The sequence below is a fragment of the Pseudonaja textilis genome, chromosome 1, assembly GCF_049901715.1.
Source record: "Pseudonaja textilis isolate UNSWEBS1 chromosome 1, rPseTex1.2, whole genome shotgun sequence".
In the NCBI taxonomy this organism is placed as follows: domain Eukaryota; kingdom Metazoa; phylum Chordata; class Lepidosauria; order Squamata; family Elapidae; genus Pseudonaja; species Pseudonaja textilis.
This window is the reverse complement of record NC_141990.1, coordinates 297,615,348-297,633,192: the sequence shown is the minus strand read 5'-3', so window position 1 is coordinate 297,633,192 and position 17,845 is coordinate 297,615,348. Positions and strand designations below refer to the sequence as shown.

At 37.4% G+C, this 17,845-nt stretch overlaps 2 protein-coding genes across 6 annotated transcripts in view; one reads left to right on the top strand and one right to left on the bottom strand.

Annotated features, from left to right (window-relative positions):
- Nucleotides 1-14,886, bottom strand: part of WDR25 (WD repeat domain 25) — a 68,570-nt gene extending 53,684 nt beyond the window's left edge. Inside the window, exons 1-2 of the mRNA XM_087922197.1 lie at nucleotides 14,622-14,886; nucleotides 11,866-12,625 (exon numbers count right to left, since the gene is read on the bottom strand). Of these exons, the coding sequence (XP_087778323.1) occupies nucleotides 11,866-12,558 (693 nt within the window). The 5' untranslated portion in view covers nucleotides 12,559-12,625; nucleotides 14,622-14,886. The remainder of the gene's footprint in view (nucleotides 1-11,865; nucleotides 12,626-14,621) is intronic.
- Nucleotides 14,647-17,845, top strand: part of WARS1 (tryptophanyl-tRNA synthetase 1) — a 20,694-nt gene continuing 17,495 nt past the window's right edge. Inside the window, exons 1-2 of one of the 5 annotated variants that reach the window (XM_087922199.1) lie at nucleotides 14,647-14,768; nucleotides 17,209-17,414. In XM_087922199.1, the coding sequence (XP_087778325.1) occupies nucleotides 17,301-17,414 (114 nt within the window). In that variant the 5' untranslated portion in view covers nucleotides 14,647-14,768; nucleotides 17,209-17,300. Of the gene's footprint in view, nucleotides 14,769-14,935; nucleotides 15,436-17,208; nucleotides 17,415-17,845 lie in introns of those variants that run through there. The other 4 variants (XM_026698502.2, XM_026698503.2, XM_087922200.1 and 1 more) reach the window with 4 other exon arrangements.

Below are 17,845 nucleotides of genomic sequence, written 5' to 3'. Positions count from 1 at the left end.
ATATGATACTGATTACTCCAACTATTGTATTATAATATTATCAATCTACCCTAAATTAATATACAACTGAATATATCACTTAGCACTTTTAAGATTTCTATTCAATGTCAATCCAACAAATTTATCTATGTTAACAATTCATTTTTATCCATAAATCAAAGCCTTAAAATATATTCTATTCCTATTAATTTTTATATTATAATTATACTTATTAATCAGCATTCAAAAAGAGGATAAAGAAAAGAGGAAAAAAAGAAATTTCTATCAAATCCACATATGTAATGTGACCACAATATATTAATCAATCTCTTTTTGTTATTATTTGTATCAATTAATGCATTACCATACTTCAATTCTTTCTGTTAAATCTTGAAGGTTACATCTGATATTTTAACACTATCTTTCTTCAGTTACATTTAACACTGTCCACCATTGATTGCATCAGTCACTCTATCTTGTAGTTTTTTTCTTTGCTTTCCCTTTCCACCAAGTCCTTTTTAATTTTCTCCTCTTTTGTGCGCTACTATATTATTCATTCGATCTTTCCAGTCTTTCAATCAAATTTACTGCGCACAAGCACTTCCAGTCTCCTCTTCTAACTTATTTCGTGAATCTGCTGTTCTGCTTATGCATCCACTTCCTCTCCATTGATACAAAGTAGTCAACACCAAATAACATTTATCCTCTGATTTCACACAATCACCCTTTCTCGTCTCTCCACCCTTTTCATTCAGTTCATAAAGTTTATCATTTTCTCACCGTTTATCTTTGCATCCGTCTTTTCAGTCTCTTTTTCTGGCTGGGTTCTTTCTTCTTGTAACTGCTCACACCTCCAAGTCACTGCTGCTGTCTCCGGGGTTTTTCCTCCCTCTCCTCTTGAGCCTCCTTAATCCACCAGACTATTTCAGGACTTACTTTTTTTCCCTCTGCACTTCGCTTTTTTAAAGTACTGGATTTTCTCTGTCCCTTTTCAATGTCACAATCCGCTGGTCTTCCCTTCCTTATCGCTGATTGGTTGTCACGGGCTCTAGTCCACCATGCCAAGATGACAGGTCACTTTCATATTTGGATTTGAGGGGCTTCTTTCCCCTACAACGGGTGGTTACTTTCCACCTTGCTGTCCCTGGGGCTTCCCCTTTTCTTCGTGTGTCCTTCCGAGTCCTGCAGGACTCCAAAGAGCCTCCAAAACACGAAAGATTGGGTCCAAGAAGCAGAGCCCATTTCTTTTCCCTGCACCGCCTGCCAGAAGTCTTAAAACTGGTATTTTAAGAAGGATGTATATACTTTTTGTATGCACTATCTATAGTTATAAATATAAAAGGATAAAAATAAACTTACAAAAAGATATTAAAACAGAAAAAAATCCAAAAGTAGAACTTTTCCCTTGATGATCTCAATACCGCAATACAGACAAAATGAGAACTTTTACTATCAAGAATATTCCATAGTTGCATTGACATGATCCATGATTAGTGGATGGAAGAAGTTTCATGCAGGTTATTAAAATTCTTATACTTTGGCTTCTTCCTTTTAGTAGATATTTAAAAGATTTTTGACACAGGAAAGAAAAGAAAAAGAAGAAAGTTTCTGCTGAAAAACTAGCACCACAAACCTACCTGTCAGTGATTAAGAGCATTCCCAGGGAGATTTCCAGCAGATTTTCAATACAAAGAACAAGACAGAAGGAGGAAAAAAATTAATATTATACATGCTTGCTGCCCCTCTATCTTTATTTCTCCCACACACACATACGGACATTTTGATTTCATTTCCACGTTCACATTACCTTACAGAATCCCCACATAACCTTTGGAATGATAAAATTCAGGTACTTCAGCATTGAGAAATCAAGTTAAGATAGCACTGATTAGCTGAAATCAAATGTATTACATTATAACAATTAGTCATTCTACAGAAAGGATAAATGACATGAAAAGAAAATGGACTTTTATAGGTATATGAGTTAAAGATAGCATTTAATTTTAGGCTTACAAATTGCCAATCTGACAGCTGTTTTCAACTTGTTTTTTAAATATTAGATGTATTTATTTTTAACTGTCTCTACACTGCTTTTCATTCCACATCAAAGTCATCAATCCGAGAATACACCAAATTCAGCAAATACAACCAAGCAGAACGATAGCATGAAAAACTACTAAAAGGTAGGATTAAAAATGCATTCTCTGCCTGTCTACTCAAATCAAGTCTCACCAAGTTCAGTGTGCCTTAATTGCTCAGAAATTGATCTAACAGAGGAGCACAAACTGAATCTCCAATTGTAACATACAGTCCCCAGATCCCTTAACAAAACTGCCAATGAATTATAAATGCACATAGAATTAAATCCATAGAATTAATCCATTTAAGTTTAATGTTAATTTGTTTCTGCCTAGTCCTTTTTATTTCTTTGTTCTGCCATGCCTATTTGGGGGGATACAAAGTCAAGCACTCCACTCAGAGGCAAAGCATGGCATATTTAAAATTGAAAGTCTGCTGAAACCTTGCATAGAATATAAGTTACCTATTATCAATTTTAAATTTAAGATGGCTTGTTGATGCTAATATTAATCTGGCCCACCATGAACCTAGCACATTTTTTTCCTGACAAAAGACTACAGGTTACACTTTGCTTTCTGCCAATTATGAGATCAAAGGAAATCATAGTGATTGCTTAAGTCCTTAGCACACCGTGCAGAGTCCAAAAATGATACATGTTTTTCTCACTCTCCTCATTTGCCATTGTAACACCTAAATAATTCCCAAATCTCAAGAAATAAATGTGCAAAGTTTCTGAAGTTCTTATGTAAAAAATGTTTTCAATGCTCTATTATGAAATGATCAACAAAATCATAAAGGAATACCACAAGCTCAGAGGAAAGTTAAAGGAGGAATGAGAAGAAATTTCCAAACATGCATAAAGGAATATCTTTTAATATAAACTTATTTTTTAATTATTAAATTAATTAAGTTGCATTAATGTCATTGCACTTCACTAAATTGATCTAAACTCTCAGTAGGATTTTCCACAACTGTTAAAGCCCTAAGAATCCTTTTAAACAAACAGCTTCCAAAATGAAACTCTTCCATATGATTCATTAGATTCAGATAGACCAACCAATCTATCCACCCATCATTTATTCATTTACGCTTTACATAGTTCCAGGCGGAAAAGCAAGCTAATGAAATGCATTATATTTTGGGTAAAAAATTAGTTGACAAAGAAATACAGAAAATATAACCCTTCCGTGTCCACTGCTAGTTATCCAGACATTTGCAATCTAGCTCCAGTAAGCATGGATATGGATATATTGAGGATGGACTCAATTTAATATATTAAAATTTATGGTAGAGTTCCAGGAAAGAGATCGCTAAGAATTACATTATTAACCCCTGAAGGGTTCAAGCACCCATATAGTTCAAGCAAATTGTTTTAACCTAAATAATCCTCTGGGAATATCAATTCCCTATTTGTCTGTATTTTCCCACAACATCACCCATGAAGTGGCATGTCAAAACTGGAATTGCACAGTATGAAATATACAATGTATAGGTTTCCTAACAGCAGATGTGCAAGGATTTCTTTTGAATCACTGTATATATCATCTTGGACTTTGACATCAACAATATATAAACAGTATCTTTAAATGTTAGAAAGATGATCTACTTTTAAGTGGCATAATAACATTACTTGTAGGTAAAGCTCACATAGAGCTAGTTGCAAATGCAAGTTTATAAACTTCTTTAGAAAGGGAACATTTAAGTCAAATCTTTAATACCAAGTGCTAAGTACTACTATAAACTATATCAGGGACAATGAATAATATAGAACTATGCTTGTCAATGACCACTTTCTGTTTTCGTAGAAATTGTATGCCTGGAAACAAAATATTTCAGACAAGTTTATTAAAAAATTACCAAGACTTATTTCTAAATCACTGCTATTGATTTCAATGAAGACTACTTGAAAAATATGTTTTCATAATAACACTACCTTCCAAACCATTATCTGTCAACACCATACAGAGTGTCTCTATAAACATACATGAAACGAACCTTTAAATAAAGCGGAGTGGGTTTTTTTAATGTGAGACTGCACAAAGAAACTATTCTGATTATTTATTTTCCAGTATTTATTTCTCATCCCAATCCTAATAGACTCTGGGCAGGTAACAATAGGATAAAATATAGAGTCCGAAATCATCCAAATAAAGAATGGAACACATCATTTAGGTGCCCAGAAACAATAAGAATTGAAAATATGTTCAAACAGAACAACTTTCATTTATATGGGGGGGGGGGGGAGCAGGGTTGCACCATCTGTACCTTCAGGAGAACAGGACTGATCAAATGCAACTTTCTTTTTCCAAAACCAAGAATTATATAACCTACAAAAAACCCACCTAGAGTCAGGATTGGGTCATACACATACACATGGATCACGTAACATACAATATTTGGAAAATATGTGACAGTTACTGTATTTCTAGATAGAAAGAAAAAGTGTGAACTGGTAATAAAAAGATACCCCTCCATAGTCTGTGGCTCTGCTTTTGCTCAGGGCTGCTCAGCAAGCTGTCAAGGCTTTACTGGGAGCCCAATGTATGTTCTAATTTGCATGGTTAATAAATTCAAATTGTACTTTCAAAATAGTTAGATTGTTTTAAGAGAGCCAAGCCATGTCAAGTCAGATGAAGAACATACATTTTTCTGTTTTCTGCCCATTCAATCATTTTCCTATTAGCAACTGTTTTGCACTGTAGCTAAAAGGGTGAATATTTCTTCATTCTGCTAAACACCTAAATAAAGGTCAATTCTAATAAATGCTTAAATGTTATTCATAATTTAGTATATAAACTGTATTATTATATATATTCATTTATATAAATCTCATATGAAACCCCAACCAAATACATTGAGATCAACACAATTACTACAAAAGGTGATTGAACAATATCCCAGTTGCCTTTGCAGACTGCACATGCATACATGTACTGTGTGTTTTGATTGTACCAAAACATCAGGGATTACGCAAAGATAAATGTAGGAAAAGGCAGGCATAAAGGTCTGGCAAGATTCTAGCAATCTAGTCCCAGAAAAACTTTGATGTGCAAACAGCAGTTAATTTCAATTTTGGACCAATAATACTTTAGGTTCCAAGCAGCAAAAGGTTTGAAAATAAGCAAAGATTTACATATGTGCATATGAAAAATTATGATGGAGCTCTGTAAGGCACAGATGAGGAAGAAGGACCTGCAAGAATTTGTGAATACTGTATGATATTAAGCACTTCATCCAGGGCAGAAAGTTGGGGACCCTTTTCATTATGCAGACATCTGGATCAATTTATATGCTGCTACTTTTAGATCCTCACAAACCTTTTACTTTTCACCTGAAGACTTTGCTTCAACATTTGATTGCACGTTAAGAATAGAAAAAGTGGCTTCTCTTCTTTACCCACAAAATGAACCAAATCTGTACTTCTTTCTGCATGAGATAGTTCATTCTTATTTAATTCACCAAGGTGGCAAACATTCCCTCCTATCAGAAGACAGATGATAAAATAAAAACTGTAACCCTAAGGTACCTATGCATTATTAATATCTTTTCAAGCACTTTGCCATATGCCATATGCAAAGTGCTTTATCGTAAGTAGCTCATTCATAAATCATGATTTAGTAATAGATCTCAGTCATATACTGTATATATTTTCTCTTTATACTCTTTATACTAGGGAAATGTGCTTTCTGAACATGAATAATCATTATTCTCAGAGTAATAATAGAAAAAAAATATTTCTAGAAAGGGCTCTCCTTTGGAATTATTGTCATTAATCTTATTTCATGCAAAGAAAGGGAAAGAGAGGTTTTCTCCCACATACACAATTTTTCTAAACATACTTTGTAATTTTTCATAATGAATAAAAATAGAAACAAGTCTAACTTTCCAATACTTTTAGATTAAATGAACTTACCATGTGTCTCATATAATAAGGCCGGGTCATATTTTTTTCTGAGCCCCGAAAAAATGGCTAGGCCATCTTTTCAAGGGTGATTTAATTCCCCCCCCCCTTGCATCCTCGGGCGGGCGGGCGGGCAGCAATGGCTTGGATGTTGACCTCAGCGTTGGTGGGGCACTTTGTATCGGGAGATCTTCCGCCACTGTTGCTTTCCCTTCTCCCTGTGCTGGCCAAGGCAGCGAGCACCTCCCTGCCGGGCCCTCTGCTCATCCCACCAGGGCCGCACCGGAGCTGGGTGAGCTGGACAGAGCCAGGAAAGTGAGCCGTGGGTGCGCGCCCACCTGCCAAGCGAAAGAGCCAGGCTGACCCAAGCTTGGCTTCCCAAGTCCCTCCAGCCTGACCCCAAAGGGGCCACCAGGAGAGGCCGCCCGAGGCAGTGATAGCACCCACCCATCCATGGACAGGGAGGCAAGGCGACAGCCCGCACCTCCTCCAAGCGAGGTGAGTGAGTGCCTCTGCCCGATGCCTGTGCTGCTGCAGCATTTGGAGCTGCCGGCGCATTTGGAGATGCGTGGGGACGTGGATGGGCTGGGCGAGGGGTGGAAAGGATGGGTGGCTTCGGGTTCTCTCTGCCGGACCCGCCAGCCAGGGAAGCAGCGCTGCTGTCGCCTCACCTCCCTGTCTGCAGATGGATGGGCGCTATCACTGCCTCAGGCAGCCTCTCCCGGTGGCCCCTTCGGGGTTGGGCTGGAGGGACTTGGGAAGCCAAGCTTGGGTCAGCCCAGCTCTTTCGCTTGGCAGGTGGGCGTGCACCCGTGGCTCGCTTTCCCAGCCCACCCGGCTCCGGCACGGCCCTGGCAGGATGAGCAGAGGGCCCAGTGGGCAGGTGCTTGCTGCCTTGGCCAGAGATCCGCCGCTGGGCAGGAGGGCCCGCCTGTCAGCTGTTCTGGGCACCCCAGGCAAAGCTCTTTGCGCTCTGCCTGGTGGAAGGCAGGGATGGCGGCTGGGCGCTTCTCCTGGGGTGGGCCGATCCTGCGCTGCAGCCCAGGGAGATTCGCCTCCCCACGTGGGGTTGGGCTGCCCTCTCGGGCAGTGGAGGCTTTGTCGTACCAGTAGTAGGGCGTCGTTTTTAAAAGAATGGGCTTTGCCTTTGAATGATGCCTGGGAAGGCAGCAACAGGAGCGCCTGAAGCCGAGTGTCTCTGCCGGGCTCCGGTTGCAGGGAGGAGCCCTGGCTGGCCGCATGTGGCTGCGCCAAATGCCGCATGGCTGCGCCAAACGCCATGGCGTTGCTCCAAACGCCATGGTGTTGCTCCAAACGCTGCGGCAGCACAGGGAGAAGGGAAAGCAACGGTGGCGGAAGGTGTCCCGATACAAAGTGCCCCACCAACACCGAGGTCAATGCAGGCAGCACCATACCCACGTGTGCAACAAAAGTACTTCCTAACGGCAAGCCTCTCCGCCATTCCCCCCATTTCGCATGTTTTAATATAGGCCTTAATTTGGGGCTTAATTTTATTTTATGCCTATAAAACATGCTGGGACTTCCTATTGGGGGAGGCTGTATTGTTGGAGAAACATGGTAGAATCAGGAGATATAAAAATTACTGTATAGCACTACATAGTAGCTAAACATTCATAACTCCTGGATAAGGAGTATATAAATGAAATAAATACATGAAACAATAATAAATAATAGCAATAGCACTTAAGACTTATGTACTGCTTCATATTGCTTTACAGCCCTCTCTAAGCAGTTTACAATGTTACCATATTGCCCCAACAATCTGGGTCCTCATTTTACCAACCTCAGAAGGATGGAAGGATGGGTCAACCTTGAGCCACTCAGAATCAAACTCCTTGAGTAAGTAGTAGGTTAGCTTGCAGTATTGCATTCTAACCACTGTGCCATATAATATGTAATAATATTATATTATTAAATATAATAAGGTCTATAATAGATGCTTTCTATTTAATAATTTTATTATAATTATATTCTGCATTTTTTCTTTAAAGTGTCCAGCAAGATGAACATTGCGGGAAAGTTAAATTCAGTTCTCCCTAAACATACATCAACTTGGTAAATATGGTTAGATATTCTGTTTCATTCTATTAGCCAGACAAAACAAAATAGTTGGTAGAGACAGCATATCTATAGTTGTATACACACTAACACAATCCCTATTCAATGATTTGGGCTGTACTAAGGTCACTACTTTGGGGGAGTTGAACTGAAAACAGACCAGTCCTTATCAAAACCTAGCAGGAGGGAATCAATTATCTTAGTCAAAACCATCGGAAAGAGGATGAGGAAGAGAGACTTCAACCCCATTACTTCCATTACTTCCTGAGATCTTGACAAAAGTTCTGCTGCATTATGCAATACCCTAATTATTTTGTCAGATTATCTCTCAGAGTATCTCACTAAGCAACTATTCAGCAGACTACTAAAACCCAAATCTGTTACAAAGTTGTGAGGGTCAACATTAGCTATTATCTTTCCACCACCACAAGGGCAGCCAAAATGCTGATAATAGCAAAGGGAAATGGGGAAAAGTTCAGGCAATTGAAGGATGCACATATGGTTTACAGCCTACCCATCACTTCTGTATTCACTGCCTTGGATCAAGTAAAATCTTGGACAATATTAGTCAACATTTCCAATTTAATACAGTAAACAATGCAGGGATATAAACTGGAGTAGAAAAACAAGGGAAAAGGTAAGAAAAGAAGAACTTTGGCTATAGCATAAGAGCAAAAACGGAAAGGAATTAGAGGAGTTAGATTTTATCACGAATGAAGGCAAATTTTAGATTTTATCTTAATTTAAATCAACCAAGATGCCCAAACAACTGCCTAAGCATGTTTGATAACTGAAATTATAAAGAGCCTTTTGCTGGTGCTAACTAGGAAAAAAAAAGACTCTGATTATCAAACAACCTATTCAGCACTTTTGCTGCTATTTGTAAATGTTGCTCATTGACTATGGAATTTATTTGTTGTATACATTATAATAATAGTTTACTTTTGCTGTTGATTGTTACTTGCTGTTGATATTACCCAGACATGCAGATGTGTGGCAATAAATGTAATAAATGAATATGTTTAATACTATTTTGAGGGTTTTTTTTTATGCTGTTATATTCTGTGAATCACCCTGAACCATATCTACCGAAGACAGATAAAATATGCCTTGTTTAAAATGTATAGATTTCAGTCATTTTTCAACCTTGACATTATTAAGATGTTTGGACTTCAACTCCCAGAATTCTCCAGCCAGATTTCAGGTTTTGATATTTATCTGAAAACACATTGGAATAGTAGATTGACAAAGGTCCAGTTTGGACACCGTACCAAACAATTCTTTATAACAATTATCAGTACCATTTTTCATCCATATTCACAAGATTAGTTAAGATTGCCTAGCCCTCGATGAAGAAGCAGAGCGCTGTGTTGAGGTCACAAACTTTTTACTCTTTCTCTCAAGTGTAGCTCAAAATAGAGGGTTTGAAACTACAGGTAGTCCTCAACTTACAACAGTTCATTTAGTGACCGTTCAAAGTTACAATGGCACTGGAAAAAGTGGCTTATGACCGTTTTTCACACTTACGGCCATTGCAGTATCCCCATGGTCACATGATCAAAACTCAGATGCTTGGCAAATGGTTCATCTTTATCACGGTTGGCATGTCCGGGGATCATATGATCAGTTTTGCGACATTCTGACAAGCAAAGTCAATGGAGAATCCAAATGCATTTAACAACCGTTACTAACTTAACAAATGCAATGATTCACTTAACAACGGTGGCAAGAAAAATTGTAAAATGGGACAAACTCACTTAACAAATGTTTCATTTAGCAACATAAATTTTGGGCTCAATTGTGGTTGTAGCTCGAGGGCTACCTGTACTAAATTTCATTATTACGAATGAACTTAGGAAAACTACATTTAGAAAATGAGACAGAAAATTGCTTTAAAGTAACTAAAATTCCTTCCCAGATTAAATGCAATGATGATCTTAAACAGTATGCTGCCGTCTATTACATAGTAGCCTTTTTGCAATGACACACCAAACTGAGAAGCAAATTTCAGTTAGGATTCTAGTCTTGCAACATTTATATTTAATCTAACTGTGCCCTCTACTGGCTTTAAAGTTACAGGACAACAGTAAGAACAAAAGTAACAGTATTAATCACTTTTTAAAAAATAAACAAACCTCTAGTTATTCCACAAAACAATGAAACAGGAATTACTCAAGTTCCAGTATCCAGAGGTTTTCCCATTATGTGTGTGGCTTTGTATTATCCAATAATTCTCAGTCCTTGACTTTTTGGCAAGAAAATTAGCCTTCTAGTTTTAAATCCTGATTGTTTAAATGTACCAGTGGCAAATCTGCGTTCTTGAAAAGGAATTCAAGAGACCATTTTAGCATATCTCTCATGTACTTATTGCAATATATGCCTCTCACAATTAAATTAGGAAACAAACGTATTTTTTTATTTAGAAATTAGAGTCTTCTTGTCAATTAAGTTAGACCACAAAGTAGGAAGAACTGGATTGATTACTGAAATAATCAACTAAAAGGTGGATAAAAATGCCAAATCTAGTCTAAACACCTAGATGACCATGCAACCAGCCATAATAATAAATCTCAATACTGTTCAAATAAATCACAGCTCAACACTGTCCATATATACAGCCAATGGAGTTTGAACAAATGTGCCACTTTTATTATCAATGGAGGAAAACAGTGAAAGCTCAGGGAATCAAGATAACCTATGGAAATAAAATTAAAAGTCTAGATGAAGATGATCATTACAAATACCTGGGCATCCTTGAAGCTGACATCAAGGTCAAGAAGAAGATTACAAATGAATACACTGTGAGCCTGAAGATTAGTCCAAACTATTAATTTCTTAATAAGTCTCACAATCTTCACTGAAGTCTATTTCTGAATACTCTTGTTTCTGAATTGATTCCGCTGGATAAGTGCTATCTTATCCACACAAATGAAAGTTATCTGTTTTGAAACTGTGGGATTTCTCTTGTGTAAAAATGCATAAAACTTCAAGGACTAAGCTAGACATGATATCCTGACTGTTAACAAAATAGCTATGACACTGACTGCAGAACAAGGGTGTAGGCCATGGGTGTCAAACTTGCCGCATCACGTTACTTCACCTGAAGTTTCGTGATGTTTTTCTCCTTCATGGAGCTAGGGTGGGCGTGGCCTGGGTGCGACACATCCAGCCCACAAGCCACCAATTTGACACCCCTGATGTAGGCTGATGTTTCAAATGTTTTTCCTATATTTTGATCCTATCCACTATTGACCAACCCCATTCCTAAGAGGTCTGTAAAGGGCGTGCATAAGTGCACAATCGTGCCTACCATCCCTGTCCTATTGTCCCTATTTATTCGTCCCTATTTCCTGTATTCTTATTCATATTTATACTTATACCTATTATCTTGTAAGCAATTGACAAATCAAATAAATAAATAAATAAATAAATGTTTTTCCTGTATAAGAGGGATTAAAAATATGCACTTGTTTCATGACTATATCAACCAATATCTTAAAAACCCAAATGGAGCTTTGGAAGCAAGAGAGATACTGTCCACTGTTCACTATATCTGATGGTCCTTCTCTCCTGCAATTGCTATGGATATTTTGTTTCTCCCATTCAAGCAAGAATTTGATGGAATTGGTTGCACTGTTCAGTATTTTTAACATCCACAAAATGTACAGCTAATATTCATCAATAGACAAGTTAATCTTAATTCAGACTGTTATGGACAAGGTACAGATTATGTTTTGTTTAATATAGCTTAGAAAAAGGTTTGGAGGGATCTTCAATCATTATATAAGTAATAATTAATTAAAGACATTGATATTGCAACACATTACCTTGATAGTTTTATCCATAGAGGCAGAAAGCAACATATGGCTCCACCTCTGCAGAGGACACCAGCGAACAGCATTAACTGGTCCACTATGTTCAGCCATGTGAAATACCAAGTTTTTTGGAATTTCAGTAACTGCATATTTTGATCCTATGTATGGCATAATATATTGGGAAATTTTAACTGACATTTTATCTTCAGCTGTACTATATTTAACTGGAGAAGATATACTCTCTTTTTGGTATTCTTTTTTTTCCTGTTGCAGTTTTTTTGAAACATATGGTCTCAATTTTTGAATAGTTACATCTCCATCATTACGCATCCTCTTCTGAGCATATGCATTTCCAGAAGGTATTTTAGCTTCCAATAAAGGATTTACTGGCTGGGTATACTTAGTCCTTGTTTTTGTCGAAGTACAATTTCTGTTGTACTGCTGTTGTACTGCTGTTATCATAGTCTTTTCATTAGGTTGTAGATGCTGTTGAAAGGTATCCTCATGAGATATGTTCTTTTTGGGGCTGCCCATGTATTCCAGAGATTTGACTTTTTTCTCAGAAATAATATTTAAGTCATCACTGGGCTGGATAACATCTACAGCAGAATCTGTTAGATTGATTTCACTGCTAATAACATCTCCAGATCTCCCAGTCTCTGCTTCAGAGTCCGAATCATCATAAGCAACAAGGGAAAAACTCATTATGTGAACTATGTGGGGGAAACCCTGAAATGTACGTTTTTGGATTCTAATCAACAATGAATAGTTTCTGTAATGAAAGAACAAATACAAGTAGTCATTTTAAATAATTCTGTTTCATATCTTTCTTACTTACAAAAGTCATCATAATTTATTTCCAGAATTTAACAATACTTGTACATTTAATTTCTTAATTAGTGCATTTTAATTTATTTGAAATAAAATAAATTTAAATAAATAATAATTTAATTATTCACATTATATGCTGTCCAATCTACATGGACTCAGCTTACAGTCAAAATCAAATATAAATATCAACAGTAGCAACACGTATAAGCATCTGCAATGCATTTAGGCATTAATATCCACAGTAATCATTAAAATAGCTGTTATAATACCTATAACACCTGTTATTAAATATTAAAATATCCATAAGATAAAATCATCTGATGATTCAGAAATAACTGACCAAAAATCCCTATGAAAAATGCACATATCTCCATTGAGAATTAATATCAATCAAAAAAGAATAATCTAGAATAATTCTGTCTTCAAAGGTCTCCAGAAAGCCTGTACCATACAATACAATCTAACATTCTAGAGAAAGACTGCTCTACAAAGTTAGTGCTAGTATAAAGCAGCACTTCTTTTTCATTTCAGCAACTGACTTTGCAAAAATGCAGGAGAATCAAAAGCCTTTCCCTCCCTGGTTAATTCTAGCTCAAGAAAAAGCTCTTGGAATTACTACATAATCAATAAATACTAATTTGGCTAACATATTGCCTTTTCCCAACTGAAATAATTTTACTCATTTGCTGATAAAAAAAACTGTCATGGAGCCAGCACTTATGATTTTATAAAAAAAACAAGTAGAGGGCCATGTTCAGTTAAATGATCATGCATCAATAGATATAGCAGTGTGAATTCAGTGTGTCTAACAGTGTATATAAGTGTACATTTAAGGCTAGCCAGTTAGCCTAATAGAATACTGAAACATTAACAATTTGATATATGAGACAATATTACTTGTACCCCTAAAAGGGCTTGAATTTAGAAGTGCTCACAATGAAAGTAAGCATAGAAAATGAAAAATCTGGACTGTTAAATATTAAAAAGACAGTCATGTTAACTAGCATGCTTAGCTGAACTCACAGGTGACAGAAAAAGCAATACTTCTGTTTTCTTGAGCTCAAAGATGGATTAAGCATTACAAAGGGTGCAGAGAAGAGCAACAAAGATGATTAGGGGGCTGAGGGCTAAAATACACAAACAATGATTGCAGGAATTTCTTATGTTAGTTTAATGAAAAGGGGTAACATGATAGCAGTGTTCCAATATCGAACGGGCTGCCACAAAAAAGAGGGGGGGGGGGTCAATCTACTTTCCAAAGCACCTGAAGGCAGGATAAGAAGCAATGGATGGAAATTTATCAAGGAGAGGACTTAAAACTAAGATAAAATTTCCTGACAGAACAATTAATCAGTAGAATGACCTGCCTCCAGAAGTTGGAAATTTTTAATAAGAGATTGGGCAACCATTGTCTGAAATGGTATAGGGTTTTTTGCCTAAGCAGAGGGTTAGACTATAAGACCTCCAAGGTCCCTTCCAATTCTGTTATAGATGAATGTGCTAGATAAATAAATATTACCAACAGCAAGCAAGAACTACTTAGGACATTTCATAAAAGATGATGCACTAGATAAAGCAACTATACTTGGCATGGCTGAAAGTAGAAGCCGAGGAAGGCAAGAAGCCATCTTTTCACACTAGGCACTAGCAGGTGGAGGGACACAGAATCAAACCACTGCTCATCAGTCTGTCCTTTTTGTATCCTACTAGCCTGTTTAGGAAATAGAGGCTTTTACAAAACGTGCTTCGATACATTTATTTCCCTTCTTAGGACAAGCAAAGACCGCTCTGGAGCTTGATTGGTACCAACTGCAACCGATGCCATTGAAACAGATCCTGCACGGGCCAGGAACTAGCGAATAAGGAAGAAGGAGGGGGGAAAACCTAGTCACTCAACCCATTGACCTAAAGGGGGATCCACTTTACAGCAACACTACCTGAAGAGCAGCCTCCTCTGACATCAGATTTAGATCGCTTTGCAGCGCGGCCACATCCTTTCCTCGAGAAAGCCTCCCCTAGGAAACTCGACTTGCTCTCAGGGGTTCCTGTTTTACTCTCATGAGCGTCATCCGCCTTTCTTCCTGGTTTGTGCGCTCATTATTTTATTTTTATGGATTTTTTTTTAACGAGAGTTTGGCCTCTCTGACGGATCTTCCCGCAGCGCGCTCGTCTGTCGCCGTTTCTCTCCTCCTCGTTGTCCTCAGTTCCGGGCTTAGGAACGCCTTTTCCTGATCGGAAGACGATCAGCGTCGCACGAGCTCTGCTCTAGCAGCTGATGCAATGGGGTTTCTCCGGCTGGAGAGCCGCTGAAAGAAGTGGGGATTCCGAGGACAGGTAAAGGTAAAAGGGGGCAGAGCGGAGAAGCCTAGAGCTAATTTGAAAAGTCGGTCGGGGATCGGAGGAAAAGAAAGGGAGATCTTTGGAGGTGGGGACAAGAGATTTCCGTAGGAGAGAAAGGAAAACTGAATCCAAGGTTGGAGAGAAAAAATCTGCTTCTTCTGCCTGGTTTTCTGGGTTCGGTGATAGGCGTTGGATGTATCTTTTTGCTCTCCTGAGATTTAGCCTTTGAGTGAATACTAGGCCACCCTGATCAGGAGGTTGATAATTAAGATTTCAATATTTAAAGCTTTCTCGTTGAAATGCATACAGTGGCCATGTAAAAGATGCCATGACGACTGTTCTACCGTATGAAACTGAATCCTTGCCTGACTTGTCTAATGAGATCTTTGCAGATGTAATTTTCATATCAGGGTACGATTTGGTTCCTTGTTCTCCTTTTTAAAAGATGTGTTTGTTTGCCGTGTTTCTATGCTGGTAGGCACTGGTGCAGTCCAGGTGCAGAAAGGGGATGTGGGAAGGTCCTCTTTTTAGAGCAGATTATTTTCATCCCACTGACAGGATAGAAGTCTCTAAAGACTCTGTTAGTGGCTTTCTCATTACCTGTAAACTGATGGTTTGGAATTGTAATTGGGGCTATTAGAGCATAATGGTCAGATCTTGGAGAATAACAATATTGGATTGATACAACAATTGAATTGATTTAGTACAGTGATACTGTACCAAAGCCATAACACAAAATTAAAATTGGTGTACTTTTCAAAAATATAGCCATTGAGTTGGAAGAAAAGCAATTATATAATGTGTTAAAGCCCCCCAAATAGCTAAAAAGCATTATAGAAAATGTTACTTACTCATATTAAAGTAGGGAATGAGTTAATTGTGCAAGTAGTTTAAATGTAATCACTCAGAAATACAGTGAAATAGTAAAAAATGGATTAAATGGCATATCACATGAGTTTTCTTTCTTTCTTTTTCCTACCAGTATGTAGCTCAAGATCTTCACTGGAGCTGATAGTTCAGGAGCAAATGATACAGATACAGGGGACAGAATATCTTGTACCCACCAATGCCATTTGATCAATAGACAGACACTTTAATTTTGCTTAGATATAGAATTAACAAAAACAAATAAGTTAAAAAAGTAAAGATGTTTCCCACTTCATTCTAAAGATATTTAATCAGAAATAGAAAATCTGTTGTTCTCCAGATATTATTGGAGTATAGATTCCATTATGCAGATATTAGTGGTGAATATCTGTAGCTTGCGTGTAGAGTTAGGATGGAAGTTCGTTGTAGGAGTTTGCGGATTGATTTCTGAACATTTCATTACCAAGCTAGGGAACATCCCCTAAATTCTCTAAAAAGGACATTCCCTAAATTCCGCTGAAGGTGTTACCTAGCCTAGTAATGAAATGTTCAGAGAGCAACCTACAAGTTTGGAGAATGAACCTTCACCCTCAGATTCCATTATTCCTGACCACTGACCCAGCTAGTTTGTGCTCAAGAATATATTGCTCAGATCACCCCAATTAATTTTGAATATTGTAGTCTATCAATGTCAAATGATGTCTGAAATAGGATTGGCTACTTCAGATGAAGGGAGGGCAAAAAAATGCTATGGAATATCTATCCTAGCTAACAAGTTTTTAAAATGTAATTGCTTCCTGACATTGATTACAGTGCATTTGCCTATACTGTAATAGTTCATTGTTTTAAAAGCAGTACATTTACTAGTAATTGTGCTACTAATCTTATCAATAATACAAGTTGCCCTTGACTTATAACCCTTTTTTTGGCAACTATTCAAAGCTACAACACCACTGAAAAAGGTAACATATCCTTACACTTATGGTTATTGCAATGTCTCCAAAATCACGTGATAAAAATTCAGGGCTTAGCAACCAGCATGGATTTTTGCAGTGTCATGTGATCACTGTTTGTAACCTTCCCAGGCAACAAGCAAAGTCAATGGAGGAAGCCACATTCACTTAATGACCATATCGTTCACTTAAGAGCTGTGCCAAAAAAGATAATAAAATCTGGCATGACTTACTTGATTGCCTTGTTTAGCAATGAAAATTTTGATCCCAATTGTAGTTGTAAGTCAAGGGCTATTTGTAAACTACCCTTAGGAAATTCATAGATATATTAATTGATAGATAATATTTATTATTTGTCTTATAGAATTCTTCAAGTTTGCTGTTTTGAAGTTTCTGGATAAAACATTATACAACACACTTTAAATTAAAAGTATAAAACTTTCCACACTCCTTAAAATGGCAGATATTCCAAACAGAAACTTTTGTTCTCTTAAGCCACTTGAACTGTTTGAACAAATAGCTGCACAAGGAGAAAACGTTAGATCACTGAAATCCAAGAAAGCATCAAAGGTAAAGCAGTACTACAATATAATTTCTGTGGAATCCACCTATATAAACATTTTAATAATTGCCTTGAAATAAAACTGTGTTATTACAAAATATGAAGATTGGATTGGCTTGGTGGTGGGTGGGTGGGTGGGTTGTGTCGTCATGCCACCAGAATTGAATTTTAAAATATAGTATTGATAAAATATAGTATTAGATCCAGAGCATTCTTTCTGTAAGCAAAAGTGATCCTTACATTGTTGAAAGTGATTGAAAACCATCAAATGCTTTCACTGAACCAGTGAAAATATTCTCCAATTCAGCCTTTGTTCTGTCCTTTCATCAATTCAGAAATAATACTTGGAAAACATCACAAACAGATGACTGACTTACTTGACTGTCCCCTGAGTCCCTCAGACCTTTTTCTTATTCTCCAGCAAGTTTAACTACTAGTA